General features: G+C 46.3%; 1 protein-coding gene and 6 non-coding genes across 7 annotated transcripts; 4 read left to right on the plus strand and 3 right to left on the minus strand.

Annotated features, from left to right (window-relative positions):
* On the minus strand, positions 1-83 carry TRNAL-UAA (transfer RNA leucine (anticodon UAA)). Its single transcript has one exon. It is a non-coding gene; the product is annotated as a tRNA-Leu (tRNA).
* Positions 84-2,884: 2,801 nt separating this feature from the next.
* TRNAI-AAU (transfer RNA isoleucine (anticodon AAU)) lies at positions 2,885-2,958 on the minus strand. Its single transcript has one exon. It is a non-coding gene; the product is annotated as a tRNA-Ile (tRNA).
* Positions 2,959-4,580: 1,622 nt separating this feature from the next.
* PRSS16 (serine protease 16) lies at positions 4,581-11,915 on the plus strand. Its single transcript, XM_057699981.1, has 12 exons — positions 4,581-4,714; positions 4,790-4,950; positions 5,768-5,867; positions 6,010-6,139; positions 7,689-7,812; positions 8,081-8,158; positions 8,243-8,290; positions 8,746-9,036; positions 9,586-9,727; positions 11,109-11,288; positions 11,368-11,513; positions 11,630-11,915. Exons 1-12 carry the CDS (start codon positions 4,645-4,647, stop codon positions 11,696-11,698), a joined length of 1,539 nt encoding a protein of 512 aa, XP_057555964.1. The 5' UTR covers positions 4,581-4,644; the 3' UTR covers positions 11,699-11,915.
* Positions 11,916-17,839: 5,924 nt separating this feature from the next.
* On the plus strand, positions 17,840-17,913 carry TRNAT-AGU (transfer RNA threonine (anticodon AGU)). The gene has a single exon. It is a non-coding gene; the product is annotated as a tRNA-Thr (tRNA).
* Positions 17,914-20,234: 2,321 nt separating this feature from the next.
* Positions 20,235-20,307, plus strand: TRNAV-UAC (transfer RNA valine (anticodon UAC)). Its single transcript has one exon. It is a non-coding gene; the product is annotated as a tRNA-Val (tRNA).
* A 3,159-nt stretch (positions 20,308-23,466) lies between these two features.
* Positions 23,467-23,539, plus strand: TRNAR-ACG (transfer RNA arginine (anticodon ACG)). Its single transcript has one exon. It is a non-coding gene; the product is annotated as a tRNA-Arg (tRNA).
* An 830-nt stretch (positions 23,540-24,369) lies between these two features.
* Positions 24,370-24,443, minus strand: TRNAI-AAU (transfer RNA isoleucine (anticodon AAU)). The gene has a single exon. It is a non-coding gene; the product is annotated as a tRNA-Ile (tRNA).
* Positions 24,444-25,009: the final 566 nt, after the last annotated feature.

Genomic DNA, 25,009 nt, shown 5'->3' on the forward strand with positions numbered 1-25,009 from the left:
TACCGGGAGTGGGGTTCGAACCCACGCGGACACATGTCCATTGGATCTTAAGTCCAACGCCTTAACCACTCGGCCATCCCGGTGGCGGAAACCAGCCCTACTTGTCAAGTATTACTAGGTTAAAATTAAACTTCCCAGTCCCTGGAAGATTATGAAGAATTTTACACTTTTGAAATCTGGGACCAAGCTTTAAAGAGAAAAAACAAATCCTTGTAATGCTTCTGGGAAAAAACAATGAAAACGTTCATTTTCATTAGTTTATTAGTTTATCTAATCACTAGTTTGTGCCACGCTTTATAACGAGGGTTGGCGGAACACTGAACCACCCGTGATCTTATGGACTTGCATTAAAATGAGGAATACTATGTGAAAACAAAACAACAACAAAAACCCCAAAAACATGCTGCTACGGAAGTACATACTTTTCCAGACCCAACTCACTTTGTCACCACTTATGCTCAAGAAAAGACACTTCTTTTAGTGGATCTGGAAAGAAAAACCAAAGAGGAAAGAAAGTGATGTAATAGAGGTAGGGAGAATGCAACTTCGTGAACCATGTTTCATGGATCTACAAAGGTGATACCTACACGTTTTATTACTCATTAGAGAACACTGTTTTGCCTGCGAATCTAAGCCCCATTCCAAACCCATTGAATCTAATTGTCCAGGTAAGGGCTTCATGTTTAACTATCCAGAAGATAGTTAATATTAAGACAAGTTCCTCTTGAGTACGTTTGGAAAACCCCAGTGCAAGTATATGGAGTTTGGAATGTGAATACAGGACATTTGTTTTAATAAGGAAGCATTTCAACCAAAAGTTCTAACTATCCCCTAATGAAATTTCTTTCCTGACTACCTACTGGGTGCTAAGCACTGAACCAGGTACACCTAATCTACCAAGTCAGTAAGACAGTGCCAGAAACTTTGGGAATGGGGTATTGGGTTGCTTAAGAACTCATTATAACAGGTTTCAGTTGGATATTTGGGGAGTTGTGTTGAGAGTCTGTGAAGGCTTCTGGAACCAGAGATGAAATTAAATCCTGGAGTAGGGTTTGGAATAGAATTAATTTATAAACATCATAAAACACCCATTGCAAGCCACCAAAATAAATAAATAAAGTTGCCCCTTGGTATCTACATCTGCCAGGATTTGTTCCTGGAACTTCCTCAGCTACCAAAATTTGTGGTTGATCAAGTTCCTTACAGTCAGCACTCCCTGTTAGCATGCTCTGTATCCCATATGGTAATATGAGATAATAGAGAGGATTGTGTTGACTGTACCATGCAAGCACTAAAGGTTCAAGAGCTACTCTCAAGCTTAAAACCATTGATGCAGAAGGAATCTAGCCATTGTTGGCAATGCGCAAGGCTTACTAAGTTCAAAAACCTATGTCCTCTATTGCCTGGTATAACAGTGTGTCACTCATTTCATTGGTCCATCCAGTGCCAAGTTCTGTCTCTGGACTTTTAGATACTCTGTGCTAATGAGCAAAGACATGGCCTGAGAGATTCTTGCCTTTGCGTATTGAGGGAAATCCAGGCCTGTCAGTGCCTGGGTCAGAGCTGAATTGGGAGGCGTGAGTTGTGGGTGCAAGAAAAGGCATATCAGAGAAAGGAGTCCCTATATGTTGACATACACAAAAGTTTTATTATTCTATTATTGTGAATTTGGTCAATATTTTTAATTGAAGTAAAATTGACATGTAACCTTATAGTTTCAAGTATAAACGTAGTGATTCAGTACTTGTATATATTGCAGAATGATCACCACAATAAGTCTAGTTAACAGCCATCACCGTACATTGTTACATATTTTTTTGTGTGATGAAAACTTTTAGGATCTATTCTCTTAGCAACTTTCAAATATTCAACACAGTATTATTTACTATACTACCATGGTGTACCTTACCTCCCCATAACTTACTCATTTTATAATTGGAAATTTGTACCTTTTGACCCCTTTCATTCATTTAGCCCATCCTCCAACCCCCACTGCTGGCAACCACCAATCTGTTCTCTGAGTCTATGAACTCGATTTTGATTTCGTTTTTTGTTTTTTAGATTCCACATGTAAGTGAGATGATACAGGATTTGTCTTTTTCTATCTCACTTATTTCAGTTAACCCTCAAAGTCATTAATAAATTAACGAAAAATCATTAATGATAAAAATCAGTGTCTTCAGTATACATTACTTGGATATTTAAACAAGCAAATAATTTTGCTTTATGCCAAAGTAAAATGTTGAGAACACATACTAATCGCAAACTTAGGAAAAGACTGATTGTTCCGTAGCAGTGACAACAAGTAGCCGCGAGACTCGAATTTAAACCAATTCAATCTATCCGTGATACCTGTTTTGTGAACATACTTTCGCATGACAACCAGTCACTGTCAACCTCTGCTTTCTGAAAGTGAGGCAGCCAGGGATGCACTCACTTCAATAAACCTTTTACTGCCAACCGAACAACAGCAGTTTCTCCCAAATGACCACGCTTCCACAGAATATGTCAACCCACTTAGCCTCTGAAAGCCTCCCGTGTGCCCCCTGCCAGAAACCATTAGCCATCAGCTCTTTCAAAGGGACTGCGCCTTACCAACATTGCTCCCTCCTTAAATGAACGTTGGCTTTGTATTTTAAGTATTGAGTGGTGAAAGTGCCCCTTTGTCAAATATGAATTGCCTGAATTTCATTTTTGCTGGGACTGTGTTGGCTGGGGTGGGGGTGAGAGTGGGGGTGGGGTAGAGCAGGGTGCCAAGCAAGGTAGGTATCACTGATGAAGAACAAATGAAATCAGCATTTAATCCCAACTTTATGTCTGCGAAGTTATTTTCAATTTGTAAGGTGACTGCAGCAAAACTACTTGGTAACTCTAAAGCCACTTTTGGCCCGTATGGGGATCGAACCCGCGACTTTGGCGTTATTAGCACCACGCTCTAACCAACTGAGCTAACCGGCCACCCAGAAAGCACGACTTCTCACATAAATAAAAAAGTTTCAGATTCTTGTGTCTGCTTAAAACTGATAGGTAAATTGGACAATTTAGAAGAAATAGATTCCTAGAAACATACAACCTACCGAAATTGAATCGTGATAAAATAGAAAATCTGAACAGACCTATTACTAGCAAGGAGATTGAATCAGTAATCAAAAATCTCCCAACAAACAAATATCTAGGACCAGACGGCTTTCACTGGTAAATTCTACCAAATATTCAAAGAATTAAGACCAATCCTTCTCAAATTCTTCCAAAAAGTAGAAGAGGGGGAAGCTCTTCCAAACACATTTTACCAGGCAAGCATTACCCCAATACCAAACCCAGACAAGGATGCCACCTCACATATTGAGATATGGGGAAATCATTCTGACTTACACAAAATTTGGCGTGAACTTTATGCTAACTAGAACAGCCTGTCTTGTGGCCCATCCAACATACCTTGTACATCTGCTTTAACCATTAAAGAAAAGGGTGCATTGTCCAGAAGTAAAATATGTCTGTTTTGAAGATAAAGTTAAGAGGCTTGTCGAGGGTCCGAGTCAGAGATGATGGTGGCTAGAAGAAAGCGCTGGAGGTGGGGAGAAGTTGTCTGATTCTAGATAAATTTTTAGAGTAGAACCAGCAACATTAGTGGATGGATTATTCATTTACTCAACAAACGTTTATTGATTGCACACTGTGTACACTCTTATAAGAACCCGACGTTTAGCAATGGACAAAGGAGATGAAAATCCAGAGCCACATGGAGCTGACTTTCTGGTCTGGGAGACAGATGATGAACTTATATAAATAAATAAAATATGTAAACTTCTGATAGTGATAAGTTGCTATGAAGAAGAGTAAAGAATAAAGGAGACCTACAGGGTTGACAATTTTTAAAGAGCTGACCATGGAAGATCTTTCTGGCTTTTGAATAGAGATCTAATTGAGGTGAGGGAGCAAGCCATGAGGATTTATAGAGAAATAGGAATTAACAGAGTGAGAACAGCAGGAGCAAGCATTCTGAGGCAGGAGCGAGCCTGAAATATTCAAAGTGCTATAAGGACTCTAAGGAAAGTGGTGAGATTGTGGGTCAGAGGGGTGGGGGTGGGGTTGATGAGGGACAAAAAGGGGGTGTGGGGGGGGGGTCGGGGCGGGACTGGAAAATAGACAGGGTGAGAATGAAAGAGAGAGATAGAGAGAAGATTGAAAGAGAACCGAGAAACAAAGAGAGGGACAGACTGAGTGTTGGGACAACTGATGGGGACTGAAGGTATGCTGAAGGGCAGAGAGAGGAGGGGGGCAAGAGGGGTCCTGAGGCAGAGAGAGGTGGCAACTGAAGGAGAGGGGAGACTGGGGCACAGTCAGGGAGACTGAGGGCCAGAGGGAAGGGAGATCAGGGAGCAAGATAGGAAAAAATTAGGAGCAGAGAAAGAGGTAATTGGATATCCAGGGGCCACACCAGCGGGTCTCTATATACAGACTCTGGTGTCCCTGCCTCGCTTTAGTGGTTCCAACAGAAGCTTGACTTTTTCCAGGACAGGAGTCTGAAAAGAAACCTGAGCTCCTGATCAAAGACCATAAATTTAAAGGCCAGTGCTGGGATGATGTCCTCAGTGAGTGGGGAGAAAACAGTCCCTAGAGCCCTTGCACAGAGGACTGGACAGCATGGCTGTCGGGCCTGTCCTGTGGTTGCACCTTCTGCTCCTGTTTTCCCTCTGGGGGTCCTCAACTCCAGGTAGGAGGATCCTGAGGGTCAGGCAGGGGCCCCTAAAGGGGCATGGCCTGACTCTTTCCCCTCCGTGTCCCACAGCTTTCCTCCTTAGGCGCCTAGGTGAGCACATTCAGCGGTTTCAGGAGACCTCTGGCCTGGGCCTGAGCCTGGGCTCGGGTGGTGTGGCCCTCCCAAAAGAGGGGTGGCTTGAACAGCCACTGGACCCCTTCAATGCCTCTGACAGACGATCCTTCCTGCAGGTAAGGCCCGGAGAAGGGAGGTCCACTGCCTCCTCTGCCCCTCCTCAGTCTCCCTACTCTGCCCCTGTTCTATCTCTACACCTCTGTCTCCGCGTCCCTCTCCCTCTCAGTCTTATCTGGTACTTGTTATCAGAATCCCTCACCACCCTTTAGTCTAGCCCCTCTGTTTCTTGGATTTGCCCTCTAACCCCTAATTTCCCCTTCCTTTCTTCAGCCTCCCACTTTTTTTATCCCTCAGGTCCTGTCCTTCAGTCTTCCCTTTTCCCTGTTGTTCACGCACTCCCTCACTGCCCCTCAACAACCCCCCCCCATCATTCAGATTAAACACTAAACCCACCACCAAGTCTCAGTATGCAGCAAAAATCTGGACCAGCATTGGAACCAGACCTGGCTCACAATAGGCACATGAAGATATCTACTGAATGAATGAACAGATTTACCATTTTTCACACCTACTCAATCCACAGTCTCCAAAGGTCATCTCACGTAGGCCCTGTTCCTAAATCCGTCTGCGTTCATTACTTATTCTACAATTATTATTTCAATATATTGCAAGTGCCTACCATGTGCTAGACACTATTCTTGACCCTGGGGATATAAGAGTGAAAAAGTTGACAAAAATATCTGCTCTTGTAGATCTTACATTCTAAATGAGGAGACACACAGGAGAGAAATGAACTCACAAATAAATAAGCCTATTTCAGATACTACTAAGTACACGAAGATCCATTAGGGAGAGAGACTGGAATGAACAGGGAATAAAGAACAGGTCAGAATTCTCACAGTCCCATTTCTTCTTCCCCATCGCACCTCTTAGCGCTATTGGGTAAATGACCAATATTGGACCAGCCAGGATGGACCTGTATTCCTGCATCTGGGGGGCGAAGGCAGCCTTGGGCCTGGCTCAGTGATGAGAGGTAAGAAGCAAGGGTGAGGAGACACATAGCTGGGAAGCTGGTGGAGGCCAGGAAAGGCCGCTGTATATTGCAGTGCTATGAGGCCTGAGGGGTGCAAGAGTTGATACCCACCTCACACACACCCCCTTTGGACTCTTCACAGGGCACCCTGCAACCTTGGCCCCAGTCTGGGGGGCCCTGGTGATAGGTCTGGAACACAGATATTATGGCCTGAGTATACCTGCTGAGGGGCTGGACATGGCCCGGCTCCACTTCTTGTCCAGCCGCCATGCGTGAGTCGGGGCAGGGAAAGTGTTTGGGGTCATGGGACTGAGGATGTCTGTGTTTTGGCATCTCTGCATCTGTGTCTCTCTCTTCTACTGCCCAAAACTGACCTCTGAGTTTCTGGTCCTGTGTTTTCTTCTCTGTCTTTTGGTGTCTTATTCTTTCTTTCCCTATCTCTGGGTCTCTCTCCTTCTCTATCTTCCCCCCCACCCCTCACTTCCATTGTTTTGCTGTTACACTATGGCCTACTGGTCCAGACCACCAGCACCTCTTACTTGAAGATGCCTCCTCACTGGTCTCCCTGTTTCTGCTTTTGACCCCTTCAGCTTATTCTCCAGATGAAGCCAGAGCGATCATCAGAGCATAAACCAGATCACCTCTCTCCTGGCTCAAATCCTTCACATGTCTCTCATCACACTCAGAGAAAAGACAAAAATCTTTACAGTGGCCGCAGGGTCTGAGTGACTCTGGCTCCCTCCCCAGACTCTGGCCTCTTTCTCACACTCACTGGGCTCCAGTTACACTGAGGTCCTGGCTGTTCTCCAGACTTACAGGCACATTGCTGCCTTGAACCTTTGAACTCTTCACTTTGCAAGGAGTGGGCTTCCCCCAGATACTTGTGTGGTGCCCTGTCTCACCTCCTTCAGTGCACCCTACTCCTAGTACCAACCCCTACTCTTTCCTCCCTGCTCCCCCCCCCCCACTTTATTGTTCCCCACAGGACTTATCTCTCCCTTTCCTACTTGATGTCTCTCTTTATCTGTCTGTAATCAGTTTCTTTGTCTCTCCCTGCCTCACTCTTGTCCCCATCTCTGTGCGTCTCCATCTGTATCTCTTTGCCTCTACGTTCTTTTCTGTATCTTAATATTCTCACAAGCTAAACTGGTTTCTAACTGAAGTAGGATGGCACTAACTGCAAACTGCTTTGGGAAAGTTAGGGAGGAGAGAAAGCATTTAGGATAAGTAAGAGAATTGTTAGGGAATTCCCTGGCCGTCCAGTGGTTAGAGCTCGCGCTTCCACTGCAGCGAGTACGGATTTGATCCCTAAGATTCCGCAAGCTTTGAGGCACAGGCGGAAGCGGGGGCGGGGGGGGGGGCGAAGGGGGGGAGAGCCAGAAAGGGGGGGGCTTGCGGGAGAAGGATGTTAGACATATATCAATATCTTTCTCTTTTTCTAACCGTGTCTCCCTCTCCCCCAATACCTTCTAACCTGTCTAGCCTAGGCCCCCTCCTCTTCCTGAGTAGCTCTCCTTGACTGTCTCCAATCCCTCCTATAGTTTAGATTTTCACCTAAACTGCCTTGGATTTTTTTCCTCTCCCACCTAGTCTGGAAAAGAAGGATGGAGGCTTTCCAGGTGGGTTTCCCCTGACCTAGGCACTCATGCGGAAATGAATATGCGTGTATGGGGAGTCCTCAGAAATACCTCATGAGAGAAGAGCCCGAGCTTCTAGCCAGACTCCCTCCATTCTTGTCTCTGGATCCCCTCCTGTACAATGGGGGGAATCTTCAGGGATTCCTAGCGATGAGGACTGACCCAGCCTCCCCTCTGACCCTAGGCTGGCCGATGTGGTCTCTGCCCGCCTCGCACTCTCCCGCCTCTTCAATGTCTCCTCCTTCAGCCCCTGGATCTGCTTCGGAGGCTCCTATGCCGGCTCCCTGGCTGCCTGGGCCCGGCTGAAGGTCCCGGGACTCCACTGGGAGGACTGGGGGGAGGGAACTTGGACTCCAGGGTCCCCAACTCAGATAATAGGAATACCTGCCCACCACACTCCTTCTTCCCACACCCTCTTTGCCCCCCAGAAGAGCTTTTCACAATTTGCCTTCACGGGAGTCCCGTGTAAAGAAGGTAGGGCTTGCCTAAAACCACACAACGAGTGAGTGACACAGCGGCGGGAAGATATGGAATCCCAGTTCCTCAGCCCCCGGTTAACAACTTTTCCTCTCTCAGTTTCCCCATCTCATTTTCGCCTCCGTCGCTTCTTCCGCTCCAGTGCGGGCCATACTGGATTTCTCCGAGTATAATGACGTAAGGATGGCGGGCGGTGGGTCCGGGGGGCCGAGGGCCTCAGTGGTCGGAGTCGCCTGATGTTCTCCTACCGTCGGACTTTAGGTGGTGTCTAGAAGCCTAATGAACACTGAAATTGGCGGATCCCGGGAGGTAGGAGGTGGCGCGTATTCCTAGGGGGATAGGGAGAGAGAAGAGGCCTTGAGGGTGGGAGCCAGAAAAAAAACGGTGAAGCCTGAAAGGTGGCGGGGTCTGAGAGACTTGAGAGCCTCAAGAGGTGGGTGGATTTGGGAAAAAGGCAGGAGATGAAGATGGGTCCGGGTACCAAGAAGGTAGCAGATCCAACAGGAGGGGCTGATAGGGGGCGGAGCCTGAGGATGGACGACCCTATCAGGAGGCTGCCTCAGTGTGGGGCGGGGCCTGGGGGGAACGACCCAGAGGAGGAGCGGGAAGAGGACCGGGCCCCGGGCCAGAGCTGCGTTCAACTGCGGGGGGAATGAATCTGGCTCTGGAAAGGTGAGGCGTCTAGGGAGGATGCAGGTCATGGATAAGGACGGCCCGGGGCCCGCACCCGAGTCTTCGCCGACGCTGCCTCTCGCTTCCCTCAGTGCCGGGCGGCGGCGTCCGCGGCCTTTGCGGAGGTGGAAAGGCGGCTGCGCGCGGGCGGGGCAGTTCACGCGACGCTGCGGGCGGAGCTGGGCGCATGTGGGTCCCTGGGGCGCGCTGCGGACCAGGCAGAGCTGCTGGGGGCGCTGCAGGCACTCGTGGGAGGCGCGGTGCAGTACGACGGGCAAGCGGGAGCGCCGCTGAGTGTGCGGCAGCTCTGCCGACTCCTCCTCGGGGAGCGGGGCAACGGCAGCAGCCCTGCGCCCTACCGCGGGCTTCGTCGGGCAGTGCAGGTGAGCACCCCCGAGCACCGCCAGGAGTCAGCAGGCAAGGGTTCCTGCTCCACGTCCGCTGTGTGATCTTGGGCAAGCGTAAACTCTTCTGCACCTTAGTTTCCTCATCTGTAAAATGGGCATGATATCTCACAGGGACCTCGGAGGTGAAATGAAGTAGGGGAATGGAAAACACTCAACAGGGAGCCTGGCACACAATATGCAAATGTTAGAGACTATGCTTACTATCTAATTTGCCTACCTTGTTCTAGCTAGCCTCTTAGCGCCTGCAACAGTGTTTGGCACACAGCAAGCGCTCAGTTAGTATTTACAGAATGAATAAAAAACGGTAGTCCTGGGGACACAGTTCTCCTAGATACCAGTGCCCCCAGCCTCGGAATCCACTGCTACACTCCAGCTGTCACTTTTCCAGCGCTGTCTGCACCAAGCGCTGTGCAGGGTGCTTCACATTTATTATTTCATTGAATTCTCGTAGGGACCTATGGCTCCAGGCCCTGGCTTGATGGGGGGAAGGGAGGAATGTATGTATGTATGTATATTGTTCCCTAGGTTGTCACTCGCAGCCTGGGCCAGAAGTGTTTAAGCTTTTCTCGAGCAGAGACAGTGGCACAGCTGAAGGTCACAGAACCCCAAGTGTCCTGTGTGGGTGACCGGCAGTGGTTGTACCAGACCTGTACCGAGTTTGGCTACTGTGAGTGACTGGCCCAACCCTCACCCCCAAAACATACATCCTGTACTATGCCCAGACAAGCCATCTCACAGGTGGTTAGGACTCATTTTTATTTCCATGGAATGACAAGCCTAACTTACTTAACCGGCAGGTATGTGTGGGGGGGGAGGGGGTGGACAGCCGTACTAGAGTATGCATGTGTGCTTGGCCCTCATGTACCTTCTCACTCACACACTTAGCCCTCAACCTGAGTGATCGTGCCTTCAATCTGCTCTTCATTTGTGTCCCTGTCCCAGGAATGGCCCTACTCTCTCCAGTTACCAGGCTAGAAACCCTAACAGTGCTTTGCATGCCTCCTTCCCATCATCCCCATAGCCTGTCAATCACTGAGGCTTGCCCACTCTTTATCCTGGACATCTCTGCAGTTCAGGCAACCCCTTTTTCTTCCCACCTCTGCTGTCCTGGTAGAGGCCCCCATGCTGTCCTGCCTGCATCCCCGACCCAGCCTCTTCTCTGGTCTCTAGGCCTTCACTTCACCTATACAATGCAACTTCCTCACAGGGCTTTACATATTTTGACCACCCCCCGCCAAAAAAAAAAAACACCAAGCTTCGTAATCCTCAGGAATTTTCTTGGATTACTTATCTTCCCCTCTTCACACAGGTTACTTCTCTTCAAGTCTCAACAGAAGATGTCTCCTCCTCAGGAAGGGAGGAATGATCTCTCAGAATGTCTGCCTCCCTGCCTCCCACCTCATTAGCTCTGTATTCTCCTTAGCACTTTCCATAGTCTTATCATAAATTCTTTATTGCCTATCTCCCCTTCTGGACTGTGAGTCCTATGACAGCAAAGCCTGGGGTCTGTTTTGGTTGTCACTATGTTCCCAATATTTTCTTCAACATATATGTGAATACATGGTAGGTGCTCAAATAAATGGTGAAGGAAGGACTGAATTGATGTGAGGCTGAGAAATTCGATTTACCCTGAATCACAGGGGAGCTATGGATTTTAAGCAGGGGAGACATGGTCCAATTTGTGCTTTCAGCACTCCAAGCTCCCTCTTACCTCTAGACCTTTGCACATGCTGTTTCCTCTTTTCTCTCTTTGTTTGTCTCACTCGTGCTAATTCCTCAAGGTCTTATTCCTTGCAGGATGCTGTCCCTGAGCCCTTTATGCTCCCTCTGAGACCCCCACCCCCCAGTCCAGGCCTTTTTCCATCACAGCCCTGATCATTCTGGGCCATCACTGTCTGGGGCTGAGTGTGTCTCTGACAGGACCATGAACTCATTGAAGGGAGGGTCTGGAGCTATCTGGTCATCACTGGGGAGAGTTCTGTAAGCGATTATTAAAGAGGTAGGGAGCTGGCTATATACTCCACACTTATGGATACCTCTCTCCACAGATGTCACCTGTGAGGTCCCTGGATGCCCTTTCTCCCAGCTCCCAGCTCTACCCTCCCAACTAGAGCTATGTGAGCAGGTGTTCGGACTTTCACCCTCATCCATAGCCCAGGCTGTGGCCCAGACGAACTCCTACTATGGTGGCCAGACCCCAGGGGCCACCCAAGTGCTGTTTGTTAATGGTGAGCATGCCATCAGAACCTGACTCCTTAGTGTCTACCTGGCCTCAGCTCAGCACACCACTCTCTCCTTTCTTTCCAGGGGATACAGACCCCTGGCATGTGCTAAGTGTAACACAGCCTTTGGGACCCTCAGAGTCAGCCCTTCTCATCCCTAATGCCTCTCATTGCTTGGACATGGCACCTGAGAGGCCCTCAGACTCCCCCAGCCTCCGCCTAGCACGCCAGGTAAGAGAGAAGCAGCTCTGGGTGATTCGCATTGTCATTTGCATACTAATTTGCATGTTCCTGGTCTCTACTAGTGCTGGAGTCTGACTGTCCAAATTCTCCCCACCTCTCCACAGAACATCTTCCAGCAGCTGCAGACCTGGCTGGGTCTGGCAAAGAAGAGCCAGGTTAGGGGTGGGGCCTAAGCCCCCCATCCTCACCAATCCCTGTGTGGCCACCTCCGTCCTGGATATATACATTTATTGGACAAGAGAAAGCAGCTTGTTTTGAAAGAGGAAATTCCCAGGAATTCGGATTTAGCACCTGTTCTGCATAAAACTGACTTGTGTCTGCAAACATCCTCACTCCCAACAAAAGTGCTTTGTTACAGACAAACAATTATGTAAATATAAGTGATTATTCTCATTGTGAATATTGTTATTTTAAATGTCAAATATCAAAGAACTATGGCTCTGTGCTCATCTTCTCTCCCTGCAGATCAGCTTCTGGCTCAAATTCTGCTCAGCTCCTATACCTGGCACCTTGCTACAAGTCTCTCTCTGGACCTCAGACCCTGACCTGTCTCTGCTTCTCTCTTTCTCTCACTGTGCCCTCCTCCCTCAGTCTCTTCCTATCTAACTTGTCTCTGTCTCTAATTGTCTCTCAGTCTCCTCCTGTTTCTCTGAATATCTTCATTTCTGTCTCTCTCTGTGTCTTAGTCTGTTTCTGTTTATTTCTCTGTGTCTATGTCTCTGTCCCTGCCTTGCAGTCAGTATCTCCTCTACCTTTCCTCTCTCTTGCTTTCTCCATCCTTAGTTATCTCCACTGCTCTACTCCTGTCTCTCATTTTTGGTCTCTGTGTCCCTTTAGTCACTTTTTGTCTCTCTCTCTCTGCCTCTATTTTCCTCTCTTCAGACTTTCTCTGTGTCTCCTTCATTATCCTCTCAATCTCTCTCTCTCTCCCTGAGGCTCTGTTTCTGTCCCTTATGCTTTTCCTCACTGTCTCTCTTTCTCTTCCTGTCACTTAATCTTTATCTTTCTCTCTCAGTCTTTCAGTTCTCCATCTTTTTCATTCACCATCTTTTTCCATAATTAAATGTCACTCTCAGGTATTTCCAGCTTCCAACCCTAGGGATTTAGGGTTCTAGTCAAGCCTTCCTGATGGTCAAACCTTCTGAGAGGTTGGACCCAGTTCCAAGGGTACCCACCTAGCCTGCTTTAGCACTGCCAACAGTGCCCTGTTCACCATTTGGAGCAGCAGCCACTAGGAGCAGGAACTAGCAAGTCAGGGAGACTGAGTGCCTCTGGGGAAGCTGGGAAGTGAAGAAGTAAAGGCAAATCAGGACAGGGGTGGGCGTGGGGGCCTGGTAACAGAAGCCATAAAGCCCATTCTGTGAGGAAGTCACTCCCTGCCTTTCTTGACTCCAAACCCTGAGGAATAACTTTTATTTCCATCTGAGGATTAATCCCAGCCCCACTCACCACTGCGCCTCATGCTAGGTCTAGCCTCAGTGTCTCCCTTTATATGTTTAGCATGTGCACCGCGCTCCGACACCTCGTGGGTGCGCACTACCTGTTGAGAAATGAAAGAATGCGGTCTACCCTCTACTCTTCACATACTCTTGGTTTTCCTCCTACGTTGCTGGATGCACATTTTTGCATTCTCCTTTGCAAACTTCTTCTCCATTTATTATTTGAATGGGCTTGGGTTTGGTGCGGGCTATCTTCTCTTATGTATTCTCAAGCTTCCCTACCAATGTGCCTGTGGGGCCAGGGCTAGCCCTCAGGTATTCCAGAATGTTGATTACCTCTGCCTTTGAGGGTTTTCTGTGGAGGTGCTTCATGGCCAGTGAAAAAAGCCGGGGCTGCTCCGCACCTGGTAGGTGCAGGTGTTTCTGCCTCTTTCCTCTGAAGTTGCTCGATTTGAGCCTCGACGCTGCCACCCTTTTCAGATCTAGATGTTTCTCTCCGGGTCCCGATAAAGGCCCCTGATTCTAAGGGCTTAGGTCTGCTCCGGGACAGAGCCCAGCAAGCAGGGCGGGAGGCATTTCACTTCGAGGCCGAGGCCCACGGCAAGAGAGTGCAGGTTCGCAGGTCTCATGATCTGGGATCTGCCCGAATGGTCTCCAGGAGCGATAAGCATCCCCAAGAGGAGCGCGCCGGAACCGAGGCCTGGGAGCCCTGCTCCGTGGCCGCTCCGTGGTCAGTTCCGTGATCCGCCCGCCCCCAAATCTGACTTGGAGCAGCTTCCCGTTGGCCCCTGGCCTTCCCTGGGTAGGAGGAAGGACACCACTCGGGGACTTTGATCTTTTGAAGTCAGAATTGTTAATTTGAGAGAGGCCCCCAAGAAGCAGAGTTCATTCAGCCCAAATGGTAAGTTTTTCTCGTTTTCTTTTTCCTAACTCCGCGATGAGGGAGAGTGAAATAGGAAGAATGTGATTTTTTTTTTTAATGTTAGTTTTTGGTTGTTTTCGTTCTTTGTGTTCCCTTTTCCCCACCCCAGAAAAATTTGAAGAAACCATTTTATTTCCTTTCCATTTAATTTTCTAAAGAGGAACTTTCTTACAACGTGGTGGAGGATTAGCTCAGCGGGTTAGATCGCGGTACTAATAACGCCAAGGTCACGGGTTTGATCCACGTACGGGCCAAGATGTGTAATGAAGTACGTCTTTTTATTTCACTTAAACACAGATGAGAGTTCGTCCAGTCTGAAGTCCGCTGCGATGTCTCAATGTCTGGGAGACAAATCTCTCGCTGACAATTTTTAAAACTTTAAACGCACATCTTTGATTTCTCCCAATGTTTAAGTCCTGTTTTGACTTCCATCTGCAAGGAGAAAGGATAACAGTGAGTGACCCAACAAGGGAAATAGAGCCGCTTTGGACACATTTTTGTTCACTGAGTAACTGATTCTTGCAAAGAAACTGACCTTATCGGATTATTTTCGTCCAAAAATAAACTGTGAAAGCACCCACACTTTCTACACTTTTTCACCTGGGTCTTAACTAGTTCAGCAAAAGATGAAACAAGATTTTTTACATGACGTGTGAAAAAAAATTATTAATATCGACATAGTAGGAAAGAAACAGCTTCACCAATTGTCTCTTTATAAGGGGGAAAGAGCTCCCAATGACCAAAGCTGAAACAGTTTGAACAACAAATAGTATAGTTTTGGATTATAATCCAAAGTGTAAATACATATTCATGAGTCCATACTGATATAAATAAATGATTAAATAAATAAATAAATAAATAGGATACATTTTCCTTACTGAAGACTTCCAACTAATATAATATTCTACCCACTCACACAGGAGATGAAGCTTAATTTCCCGCCCTTCTGGAATATGGGCCATACTTAGTGACTAGCTTCTAAATAGTAGAGCAGGAAGTAGGAAAAATTAGAAACCTCACAAGGGAGAAAAATGGCAAACACTACCTTAAAAACGATCAAGGTTGGCATCACAAATGGTTAGCTATGCTCCTATCATGTAACATCTGATATGATGTGATGGGACAAATACTTTATCTCTGTGGTCTCCCACCAAAACCTATAACCCCAAACCAACCATGCAAAAAATATCAGACAAACCCAGATTGGAAGATAGTCAAGTATTCTACAAAAATACTTCATCAACACTGAGAAAATGTCACAGACTAGATGAGGCTGAATACAATATGGGGTCCTGGAAACAAAAGGGACATTAATGTAAAAACTGATGTGATATAGACAAAGTCAGGAGTTTAGTTATTAATAAAGCATCAACATTGGTTTCTTAGTTTTAACAAAAGTGCCATGGTAATGGAAGAAGCTAATATTAAGGGAAACTAGGTAATGGGTATAACGAAAATCTCTGTATTGTCTTTGCAGTGTTTCAAAACTTACTCCAAAATAAAAATTTGATTTTACATATATGTGGAATCTAGAAAAATGGTACAGATCAACCAGTTTACAAGGCAGAAATAGAGACACATATGTAGAGAACAAACATATGGACATCAAGGTGGGGGGGTTGAGGTGGGATGAACTGGGAGATTTGGATTGACATATATACATTAATATGTGTAAAAGAGATGACATAAGAAAAACAATCAAATTGTACATTTAAAAAAAAGCAGATTGGTGGTTGCCATGGGTTATGGAGAGAGGAGAATGGGGAGAAACTGCTTAATGAGTGCGGGGTCTCCCTTTGAGGTGATGAAAATGTTTTGTAACTAGATAGAGGTGAGAGTTGCACAACATTGTGAATGTACTAAATGCCACTGAATTGATCACTTTAAATGGTTAATTTAAAAACCTTGAGTAAAAACTGGGCAGCAGAACTGAATAGACAAATTTCCAAGATAACTTTTTAGTCATACAGTGCTTGTCAATATCTCAGTAAAACTGGGAAAAAAATAATGCAAGTGATAAAAAATAAATAAATGGTGATATTTTAAAAATTTTGATTTTAAAAATTATAATAAGAAACATTTCTCTTTTGCCACCACTGAAATCAGTGTTGAGACAAATGCCTGGTTGACAGCAGGGCCATGATAGGTAGTGGTTCAAAGCTGAAGGAATGTGATTCATGTCTTATTTTGGTGAAGGTCATGGCAGAGATGTTTACATGGTTACCTGTGGTAGATGATGTATGCTTGTCCTGCAGAATATTCTCCTAGAGTCCCATTCGCACGTTGAAATGCAAATCAGACCAATGAGATTTGTCTTCAGCCTATAAAAGACATCTGAAATGGAGCCATATAGTTTATGTTGAAATTGAAGTTCAGTGGGTTTCTCTCACCAACTTTCAAAACATACCCAAAATCTTTCTTTCCTATCCTGGCCCTAAAATATTTCCATTTGGGTAAATAAACATTTTAACTTCCCTTTCTTACATCCTGCCCCGCAAAATTGTTTTTATCCATCACACTGTGGTTCGATTATAAAATCTGACTATTTCAGAGGGAACAGTGGCCAGTTCAATGTTCTTTGGTGAGATCTTCGCAGAGCTCAGACTTCTCCCAGGCAATATTAATCACCCCTTCTTTTTTGTTCTTGAAGAGATCATAGATTACTTTAATGCTGGGTGTGTTTGTGTCTGTGTGGGTGTGCGAGCACGTGCGTGCTTTTTTTATTTTTTATTTTTTTAAGATTTAGGCATTTCTGATGTGCCTAAATGCAGGTGGTTCCTAAGTTAACTTAGTCTTCCCATTAATACAGATAATACCGGATACTTAAAATACACTAGAAGAGGTGTGTCGCACTGGGCAGAAAATTTTAAATCTCATAGAGCATTTGATTACAGCGGAGTTCTTCAAATAGAAAGGAGTGGAAAATATGACCCACCTTTACAGAAGTACTAGAGCAGCTATAGTTGTTGAAATCAACAACAAAAGGAAACAAAATTGTCTGCTGTTGCAAGAGATACAGGCGGTTTCCTTATACTATTCTCTATCAGCTTAGGGAGCAATACTGTTTACCTGGCCTAGATATAACACACCTGCAGCAGTCTTACAGACTGAGGCTGGTCATAACCTACACCATCTGCCAGCACTCTTTAAAGAACGTGAGAAAATGAAAACAAGCAATAGAGATTTTACATTATTTTCTCGAGGTCACAAATATAATGGCAGGTTTGGAACAAAGAACCAAAGGAGTCTGACATCCGAGTGTGTGCTCTTAAGCCCCATTCCATACTGCCTCTCATTCTCAAAGGAGAGGACTGCTCTCGGATATTTATGCATTGAGTGTTGATTTCGGTAACTAGGGCCAGTTAAGAACTTTATGACATTTTTAAGTAAGACGTGTCTACCTAAGTTTTATACTGTCTATATCTCAGTGTCAAACATCACTCTTAACATCTATACGTTTGCTGAATTCTTACCTTCTTTTTTCCTTTTGCATGCCCCTACCTGCCACAGAGCTCTAAAATAAGTATTAGCAAGCACGTTTCTTTTTTGTAAGATATTGCTTTTTCACAGTAAGAGTAGCAAAAGATGCGGTGACGTCCTTCAAAGTGTTCCCGTCCACGTTATGTTTCAAGCCTGAGAAGCACCATCATTTTCGACTGCAGGTTCCAAAGTGAGAAATATCTCCCATAGGAAGTTGTAAACGTTCCTGGAAGTGAAATGGTTTGGCTACCTCTTTCAGGGGCGCAGGGGCTCAGAAAGTTTCTCTTGTCTTGACGCAGCATGTAAACTGCTGTGCATATTTCAGGCGAGAAAAAGGAAAAGAACGTGATAGAAATCCTGAGAAATAGTCCCGAGACTCTGTGATTGATGAAAAATTCTTGAGAAATGCATTGGTGAGACAGGAACGTGAAATCTACCTCAAGGAACGTAAGAATCAGCCCCATGCTGTAGCTGGCTCCGTGGCTTAGTTGGTGAAAGCGCCTGTCTAGTAAACAGGAGATCCTGGGTTCGAATCCCAGCGGGGCCTCTTGGGGTGCTGTTTTAAACAGAGCAAATAAAAATGGGAGTGAGCTGGAATCTACACCTCTTGACGTGCCAGGAAGAAAGAAATCTGAGAGCAACAAGACCTTTGAAAGGCGCTAAGAAAACTCAGGATACTTGCTCAGAAATCTTGAGATGAAGATTAGAATTGCCGAAGGCCATAGCCTCTTGGTCGTTCCTTTGCCTTTTAGATCAGGTTTCAAACGTTGCCAGTTTCATTTTGTGTGATCTCTTCATTTATTTTTGCCTCCTAGAACTTCTTCCACAGCTGAGACTTTTGTTCTTCTTGAGTGACTCGTTGAATGGTCAGTCTCTCCCCTCTGATCCCCCCAATTTTGCGCCAGATAGCTTTTTGGCACACTGAAGAGCGCCGTAGAGCCACGCTTCTCAAACTTCTGTGAGCATATGAATGACCCGGTGTGGTGCATTACAATGACCACTTCAAGGTACTACATCTGCAGTGGGGCCTGAGAGTCACCATTTCTGCAATCTCCCAGATGAGTGACGTCTACACTACTGTTACATGGACCATACTTTGTGAAGCAAGTCTGCTGAATTAGTGATCTAGTTTCAATGGGTGTGCGTTCCAGTTCTGCACTTTCATATGTTTACAGCTATTTTCGACACGCATTAGTTCATCTGGAGGTGTTTTTATGTATTTGCCTTTTGTCAGGTCTAATCCAAAAGAAATAAAAGAACAAGGAAAAATTCTAAGAAGTAGAGTAGTGTAAATCAAGTAGTGTGATAACTGTTTCCTCTTTTCTTTTTCAGTTCATGTTTACTGGAGTATAGTGGCTTTACAATGTTGTGTTTGTTTCTGCTGTATAGCGAAGTGAATCACTTATACATATACATATGTACCCTCTTTTTAAGATTTCCTTCTCATGTAGGTCACCACAAGCATTGCAGAGGTCCCTGTGGTATACAGTAGGTTATCATTAGTTATCTATTTCACACACAGTAGCGTACATATGTCAATCCCAATCTCCCAATGTATCCCACACCACCCCTTCCCCCCTTGGTATCCATAAGTTTGTTCTCTACATCTTTGTCTCTATTTCTGCCTTGCTCATACGTTCATCTGTACCAGAAAATGCATGATCATTTATCTCTGTGGTTTCATGTGGCAATTTTAAATGTAATTAGCTGATCTCATGCAATCTTCTTATAATAATCGGTGCATGTGCTCTTTGCTACCCCAGGCTTGCATGATTTTTCAGGATATCTGCTAGGGTCAGGACTGGGCACACTGGAGGCTACTCATTAGTTGCTTTACAATAGACTTCTAATCAAATTATTGGAAAATGATAAATCATCATTTACGCTGCCAACTTGATGTGGGAGGGGGTGCGGTTGGGGGTTGTGGGGGGAGAACTCCAGCCTTGCTAACTGGGAAATACTGTCTCTTTTCTCTGTTTCCTGCAACCTTGTGACCAATCCAAGTTTTAGGCGCTGAGAGCAGGAGTTTTCAGCTTTGCTATTTGTCACAGATGCTGATGTAGAGCTGTCCTATCACAGATTTCTCACAAGGGATTTGAGGAGAGACCATGGTTTTTGTTCTCTTTTGGTTTGGTTTGGTTTGGTTTGGTTTGGTTTGGTTTGGTTTTGAACATGGTTTTGCTGCTGAGCGCCTTCCTGGTCCTCGCGGGAAATGCTGGGAAGGGGGAAACTACATTGACAAAGGTCAGGTGAAATGAGGAGAACGATAAAGCATAGGCTAGTACCTCATCTATTGAACAGGTTGACATGGCTCAAAGCACAGGCGTTCCAGGGCAGTGTGAGGGACACTGTACAATAAGTTGACTGGTGGCTCCCACCTGGGCTTATTCGGCACAAAATCCAGTCGCATGAATTCTCAAACGCTACTCCTCTTGTGACTCCCGCCTGAGAGACAACTGCGCGCAGCCCAGCCCGCCCCCGCTCAGCAGTCTCCTCCAGACAAGCGTGCCCTCTGGGAAGCTGGGTGGTCTCCAGGGCTCTGTGTGTGTGTCGTGTCCTGGGTCCTACGATGAGGAAGAGAGGTGGAAATCAAAGTCACAGGATAATGTCGGGGAGTTCCTTGTAATCAAATGCCTGAAGCTACCCTGCCTGATGCTTGGGAAGGAATTTGGGCTCTGCTTTTGAGTGCCGTTTGGTTATGAGTCATACAGTGTCTATAGTCTAACTTAAATTTTTAGACAGGAAGGAAAGCAAAGTGAGTGAGTGAAAATATACTCAAAGAAATATTTAAAATTATTAGGTTTGGGGGCACCGCCGAAAAGAGCATGCCATTTCTTTCGACTTGTTAACAGCGCCCCAGCGTGTCGTGTTTCCGTAGTGTAGTGGTCAGCACGTTCGCCTTACACGCGAAAGGTCCCCGGTTCGAAACCGGGCGGAAACAGTGCTCCGCGCAGGCTTTTGTTACTCCACCGACAGGTACAAATATTTCCGTACTACCTTGCTGCCCTCTCTAAGGTGCCCGACTTGGAAACAGAAGCTTTCCAACTTACCCTCACAGCAGCACTGCTCAGACCTGCATCTCATCAAAGGACTTAACTGTATTGTAACATTTCTTTAGGTTCCTCGGGCTCCAGCACCTTTACAATGTGTGAATTATGAGTATCTCCTTCCAGCCTGTGGCTACTGTTTTTCTCTCTTAACGGACTTGTGAGGAGAAAGGTGTTCAGTTTTTGTGAGGTACAGTGTAGCAATCTTTCCTGTATGCTTAGTGCCTATTATGTCCTGTCTAACATACAGTTGCTCAGCTCAAGGGCATGGAGTATTTTGCTAAACTTTCTTCGACAGGCTTTGTTGTTTTCCCTCTCACTGTTGGCCTAAAGGCACACGATTTGAAATGCAAGCAAATGGCCAGTAAGCAATCGAGGTATGCCTACCGCAATTACCAGTGAACAGATGAATGAACGCAATCAGACAAACAAGAATGTAAAACAAACAAAGGAGAAACAAAAGGTGACCTTTCCAGATGTCTTCCATCTCCGGCATTTTTTTTTTTCTTTGCCAGAAATATTTTCAAGAACCTTCAATATAAAATTTGTGTGTGGTGACGATGGAAAGGAATAGAGGAGGGGATGGAGGAAATGAATCAGAAGTTTCCTGTCCCCAGAAACGACACAGAGATCTTGCGTCCGGCAAAGACCGTTGCTTAACTTTTCCTTCCCCTCCCCCCCCCCCCCCCCCCAGTTCCCGGGGTCCGCGTTCGTACCCGCATCAGCACCCCCAGGGACTTGGTCCGTAGTCCGCCTGGATCCGAGTCTCTCGGCTCAAGTGTTTTCTTTCACAACGCGGTCAACGCCAAGGCGCCCGCTTTCCGGAAGCCCGGGCTGCGCGCCGGGATCCTTAGCCCGACCCGCATCACCCACCCAGGCTTGCCTGGGAGGGGTGGCCGCTCGCTGCCACGAGTTGTCCTTTGGGCGCAGAGACCTGTCGCTTCCGTGGGCTCAAAAGGCAATTGCCTTGAGGCACAGAAGAGTGGGGTTAGTGTGGGTTTCCCTGCGTGGGTGTTTAGAGACAAGGCCGTGGGACAGACATGCACGGAATGGGGCGTGGGGCCCTCGCGGGCAGGGTTTCTAGGCCGGCAGCGGCTCCTCTCGGACCTGTCAGGGACTCGGCATCCAGCTCAACTCAAGGTGCGGCCCGGCAAGCCCAGGTGGTCCGCGTTGCAACCCGGGAGGCCGACTCTTCCCGGAGTCAGGACCATGAACAGCGCGCTCTGGATTTGCGGGGCTGCGCGAGGGATTTCTCAAACGTGAGAAAGGAGAGGGGGAAATGTTTTGATGGTCTATTGAGCCTGGTGTGTGTGTGTTTTAGGCACTTTTTTTTTTAATTGGAAAAAAAATACGTAGCTCCGCATGTAGTATTTCTACTTGAGGGTTGTGGAAGAAATATTCACATGTTAAGGTATGGGGAATTCATTCTGGCTCACATATGATTTAACTAACACAACGCTAGCTAGAACAGCCTGTTTTGCGACCTATGAAACAGACCTTTTACATCTGCGTTTTCCGTTAGAAAAGGGGGGGGGGGGAGGGAGGGGTGTGCATTACCAGAAGTAGAAATGTCTGTTTTAAAGATAAAGATTAAAAGCCTCCCTTCCTGGAACGCCAATGCTAGTAGTACTTCCTCTCTACAGGGACCACCGTTGCTGTCCCTCGTGGACTAAGGGGAGTCACATCATCTGAATGCCTGAGTTTTCTCAAATGTTTGGGGCAATTTTAGCTGGCTTTTGCTTAGAGTAGGTCAGACTAGATCTCAGATTCTGTGAACTTTGAGAGGACAAAGGTGTGACAGGCAGAAAGCAGTGTTTCTAAAAGAGTTGCCTATCACCTAGACATCTGGTGGCCATTTTATTATGTGACCCTTCAGATTATGGCCTGAAATCCTCTCCGTGGCCACTCCTATGTCTTCAGCTTCATTTCATACCTCACTGCCCCCTCTCTCCCAACCACACTGTCCTACTTGCAAGCAGTTCCTCTTGTTTCCCAGGGACGTGGGCACATATTACCTGCTCTACCTCAACTACTTCTCTACACATAGTGAACATCTCCTCAACCTTGAAACTTGACCTCCATCGTTACTCCCTTAGATAAAACTTCCCCAAATCTTCCTAAGTAAATCTTCACATCCCTGGCAGCACTGTACACCTCTCTTTTATCGCAAAGGCCAGTTAGGCAAAAGGTGGCAAAGTTGGGATGAGAAAGCGTTGCGTTCTGGATTCCGAGAATCTTGTGTACGGTCGAGAACATTACTATACCGTGTCTCGCCCTCAACAGCGAAGATCCTTCTCTCGAGGCAATTGTACATTTCAAGGTGTCTCTTTTGCCTAATTTGAAAACTAAAATAAACAAATAACCAAATTATCTAAAGAGAGCCTATCTGTCTGTTTGAAATGTGTGTGGTATTAAATCAGTTCCTAAATTCCAACATTCTATCTCAAATTTGACTTCTGCAATGTGTGTACCTTGACTCAATTCTTGCCTCTTTTTGCCTTTACTGTTGACCTTTGCATGCTTTTATCCGATGCATGATTTATCACAGAACTTGGCCGTGATTCTCCCTCTTAGTGAGTATTACGCTTTTAACGGTCTAAGAGGAAAAGATGTGATTCTGACAGCCAAATGCATTTCCAAACCAAGTAAATGTACTTTATTTTATCACACTTAATTAAAGAGAATACAGGGCAGTCATCAGTCATCCACGCACACATCATCAGGGCCCGATAGAAGTACATAAGAATATATGAGGAAGGCGGAAGCATGGCAGATTAACAGATTGCAAAACATTAGCCAAGAGCACTCACGGGTGAAAACTTGCCTTCAGGGAATGACATTCTTTCCACCATGTGTGGAATGTTCTGAGGGTTAAAACTCTTATGATTTTAAATATAGATATGGCAAACAACGTGTTATTGTGTACGCTAACCACAAATGACAGGAATCTGCCGGAGTCAACGGCTTTGCGGTTCTTTCTGTCCTCATACCGGAACCAGCGACTTCCGACGTCTTGTGTAAGTAGGCACACTTTAAGCTAGAACCTTGCAGGGGGGCCAGTGGCGCAATGGATAACGCGTCTGACTACGGATCAGAAGATTCTAGGTTCGACTCCTGGCTGGCTCGAAACCCTTTTGACACCTAGTCATCTTGCAACTGACATGCCAACCAATTCTTCAAACTTTCTCCCATCACAATTACGTACTCGGAAAACCTCCCTCACCTTGCTCGTTGTTTTGTTGCCCCACAGGGCAATCCTACCTCTCGCGCAGCTCGGAAGGACCCTTCGGAGGCGATCACAGGAACGTTCACACGCTAACATTTTCTCGTTTCCATCTCCTACCGCAAATGTGCAGAAAGGATCACATAGAGACACCTCTACACAGTTTCAAATCAAAGAGGCTTTAACAAAAAAGAAGAGGAGGAGGAGGAAGAACAAGAAGAAAGAAAAAGAAAGAAAGAAAGAAAGAAAGAAAGAGAGAGAGAGAGAGAAGAAAGAAAGAAAGAAAGAAAGAAAGAAAGAAAGAAAGAAAGAAAGAAAGAAAGAAAGAAAGAAAGAAAAAGAAAGAAAGAAAAGAAAAGAAAAAAGAAAAAGAAAGAAAAAATGTGGCTGGCTCTATGAGTGTCTTCACCAATATTATTCTCACTGGGTTACCCCTCACCCTCTTCCTAACAGAAGGAGAAGAGGCTTTGACTGAGGAAACGTCAAATCCAGAAAGGCCAGGGTTGTGGCGACCGGATAGCGGAGCTGGTCCTGACTCCCACGCACTAGATTCAAGGTCGCAGCTTTGCTTCCCAGCACCGCGACTTCCAGAAGAGCGCTCGTTGGGCAATTCCAAAATGAAGGCGTAAGGTAAGTAACGTGTTGACTTCTTTTCAAGCAACCTGAGCTGCAGGTCTCAACTAGAAACGTGTAACGAGTAACCACCTCGGGTGGTAAGGAGTAAAACTTCCCCTGGCCCGTACGGGGATCGAACCCGCGACCTTGGCGTTATTAGCACCACGCTCTAACCAACTGAGCTAACCGGCCACGACGGAAAGCGACTTTTCGCTTAAAACTTTTCACCACTCTTCTCCCGCAGTACCTCTGCAGAAAGGCAAACATTTGCTTTTCACAGTCTTCAGATAGCTAGCTGCTCCGTGGGGAACCCAGCAAAGATCCGCTGTGCCCTCTGCACAGAAAGCCAAACTCGGACAGCAGCCCTTTGGACCAAAGGAAGCCTTGGATTGTACGGCGCCAGGCAAGGAACTGGGACACAAGTCTCACGTCCAATCCGCCTTGGTCTTTGAGACACGGCTGGTTTTAAAGGGCAAGAACAAAGACACTGGGATTCATCACCCACGTCTGACATTTCTGAATCACAGCTTCAGGAGGCAGGATGTTTCCGGTTTACCGTTCTCTGGTCAGGTGGGCCATGGCTCGGGGATCGGTTAGCTCAACTTGCCCTGGAGGAACAAACTGACTTTGGACGCTGGTGATAATAGCGACAACAGCACTTTTAGTACATTAACGATGTTATCCACAACAGCAATTTTAGTCTCACTCTGGTTGATCGGTGTTCAGGTGGCACAGAACTGAGGTCCAGAGAGGACAAG

Source organism: Hippopotamus amphibius, chromosome 11 (genome assembly GCF_030028045.1).
Source record: "Hippopotamus amphibius kiboko isolate mHipAmp2 chromosome 11, mHipAmp2.hap2, whole genome shotgun sequence".
NCBI lineage: Eukaryota > Metazoa > Chordata > Mammalia > Artiodactyla > Hippopotamidae > Hippopotamus > Hippopotamus amphibius.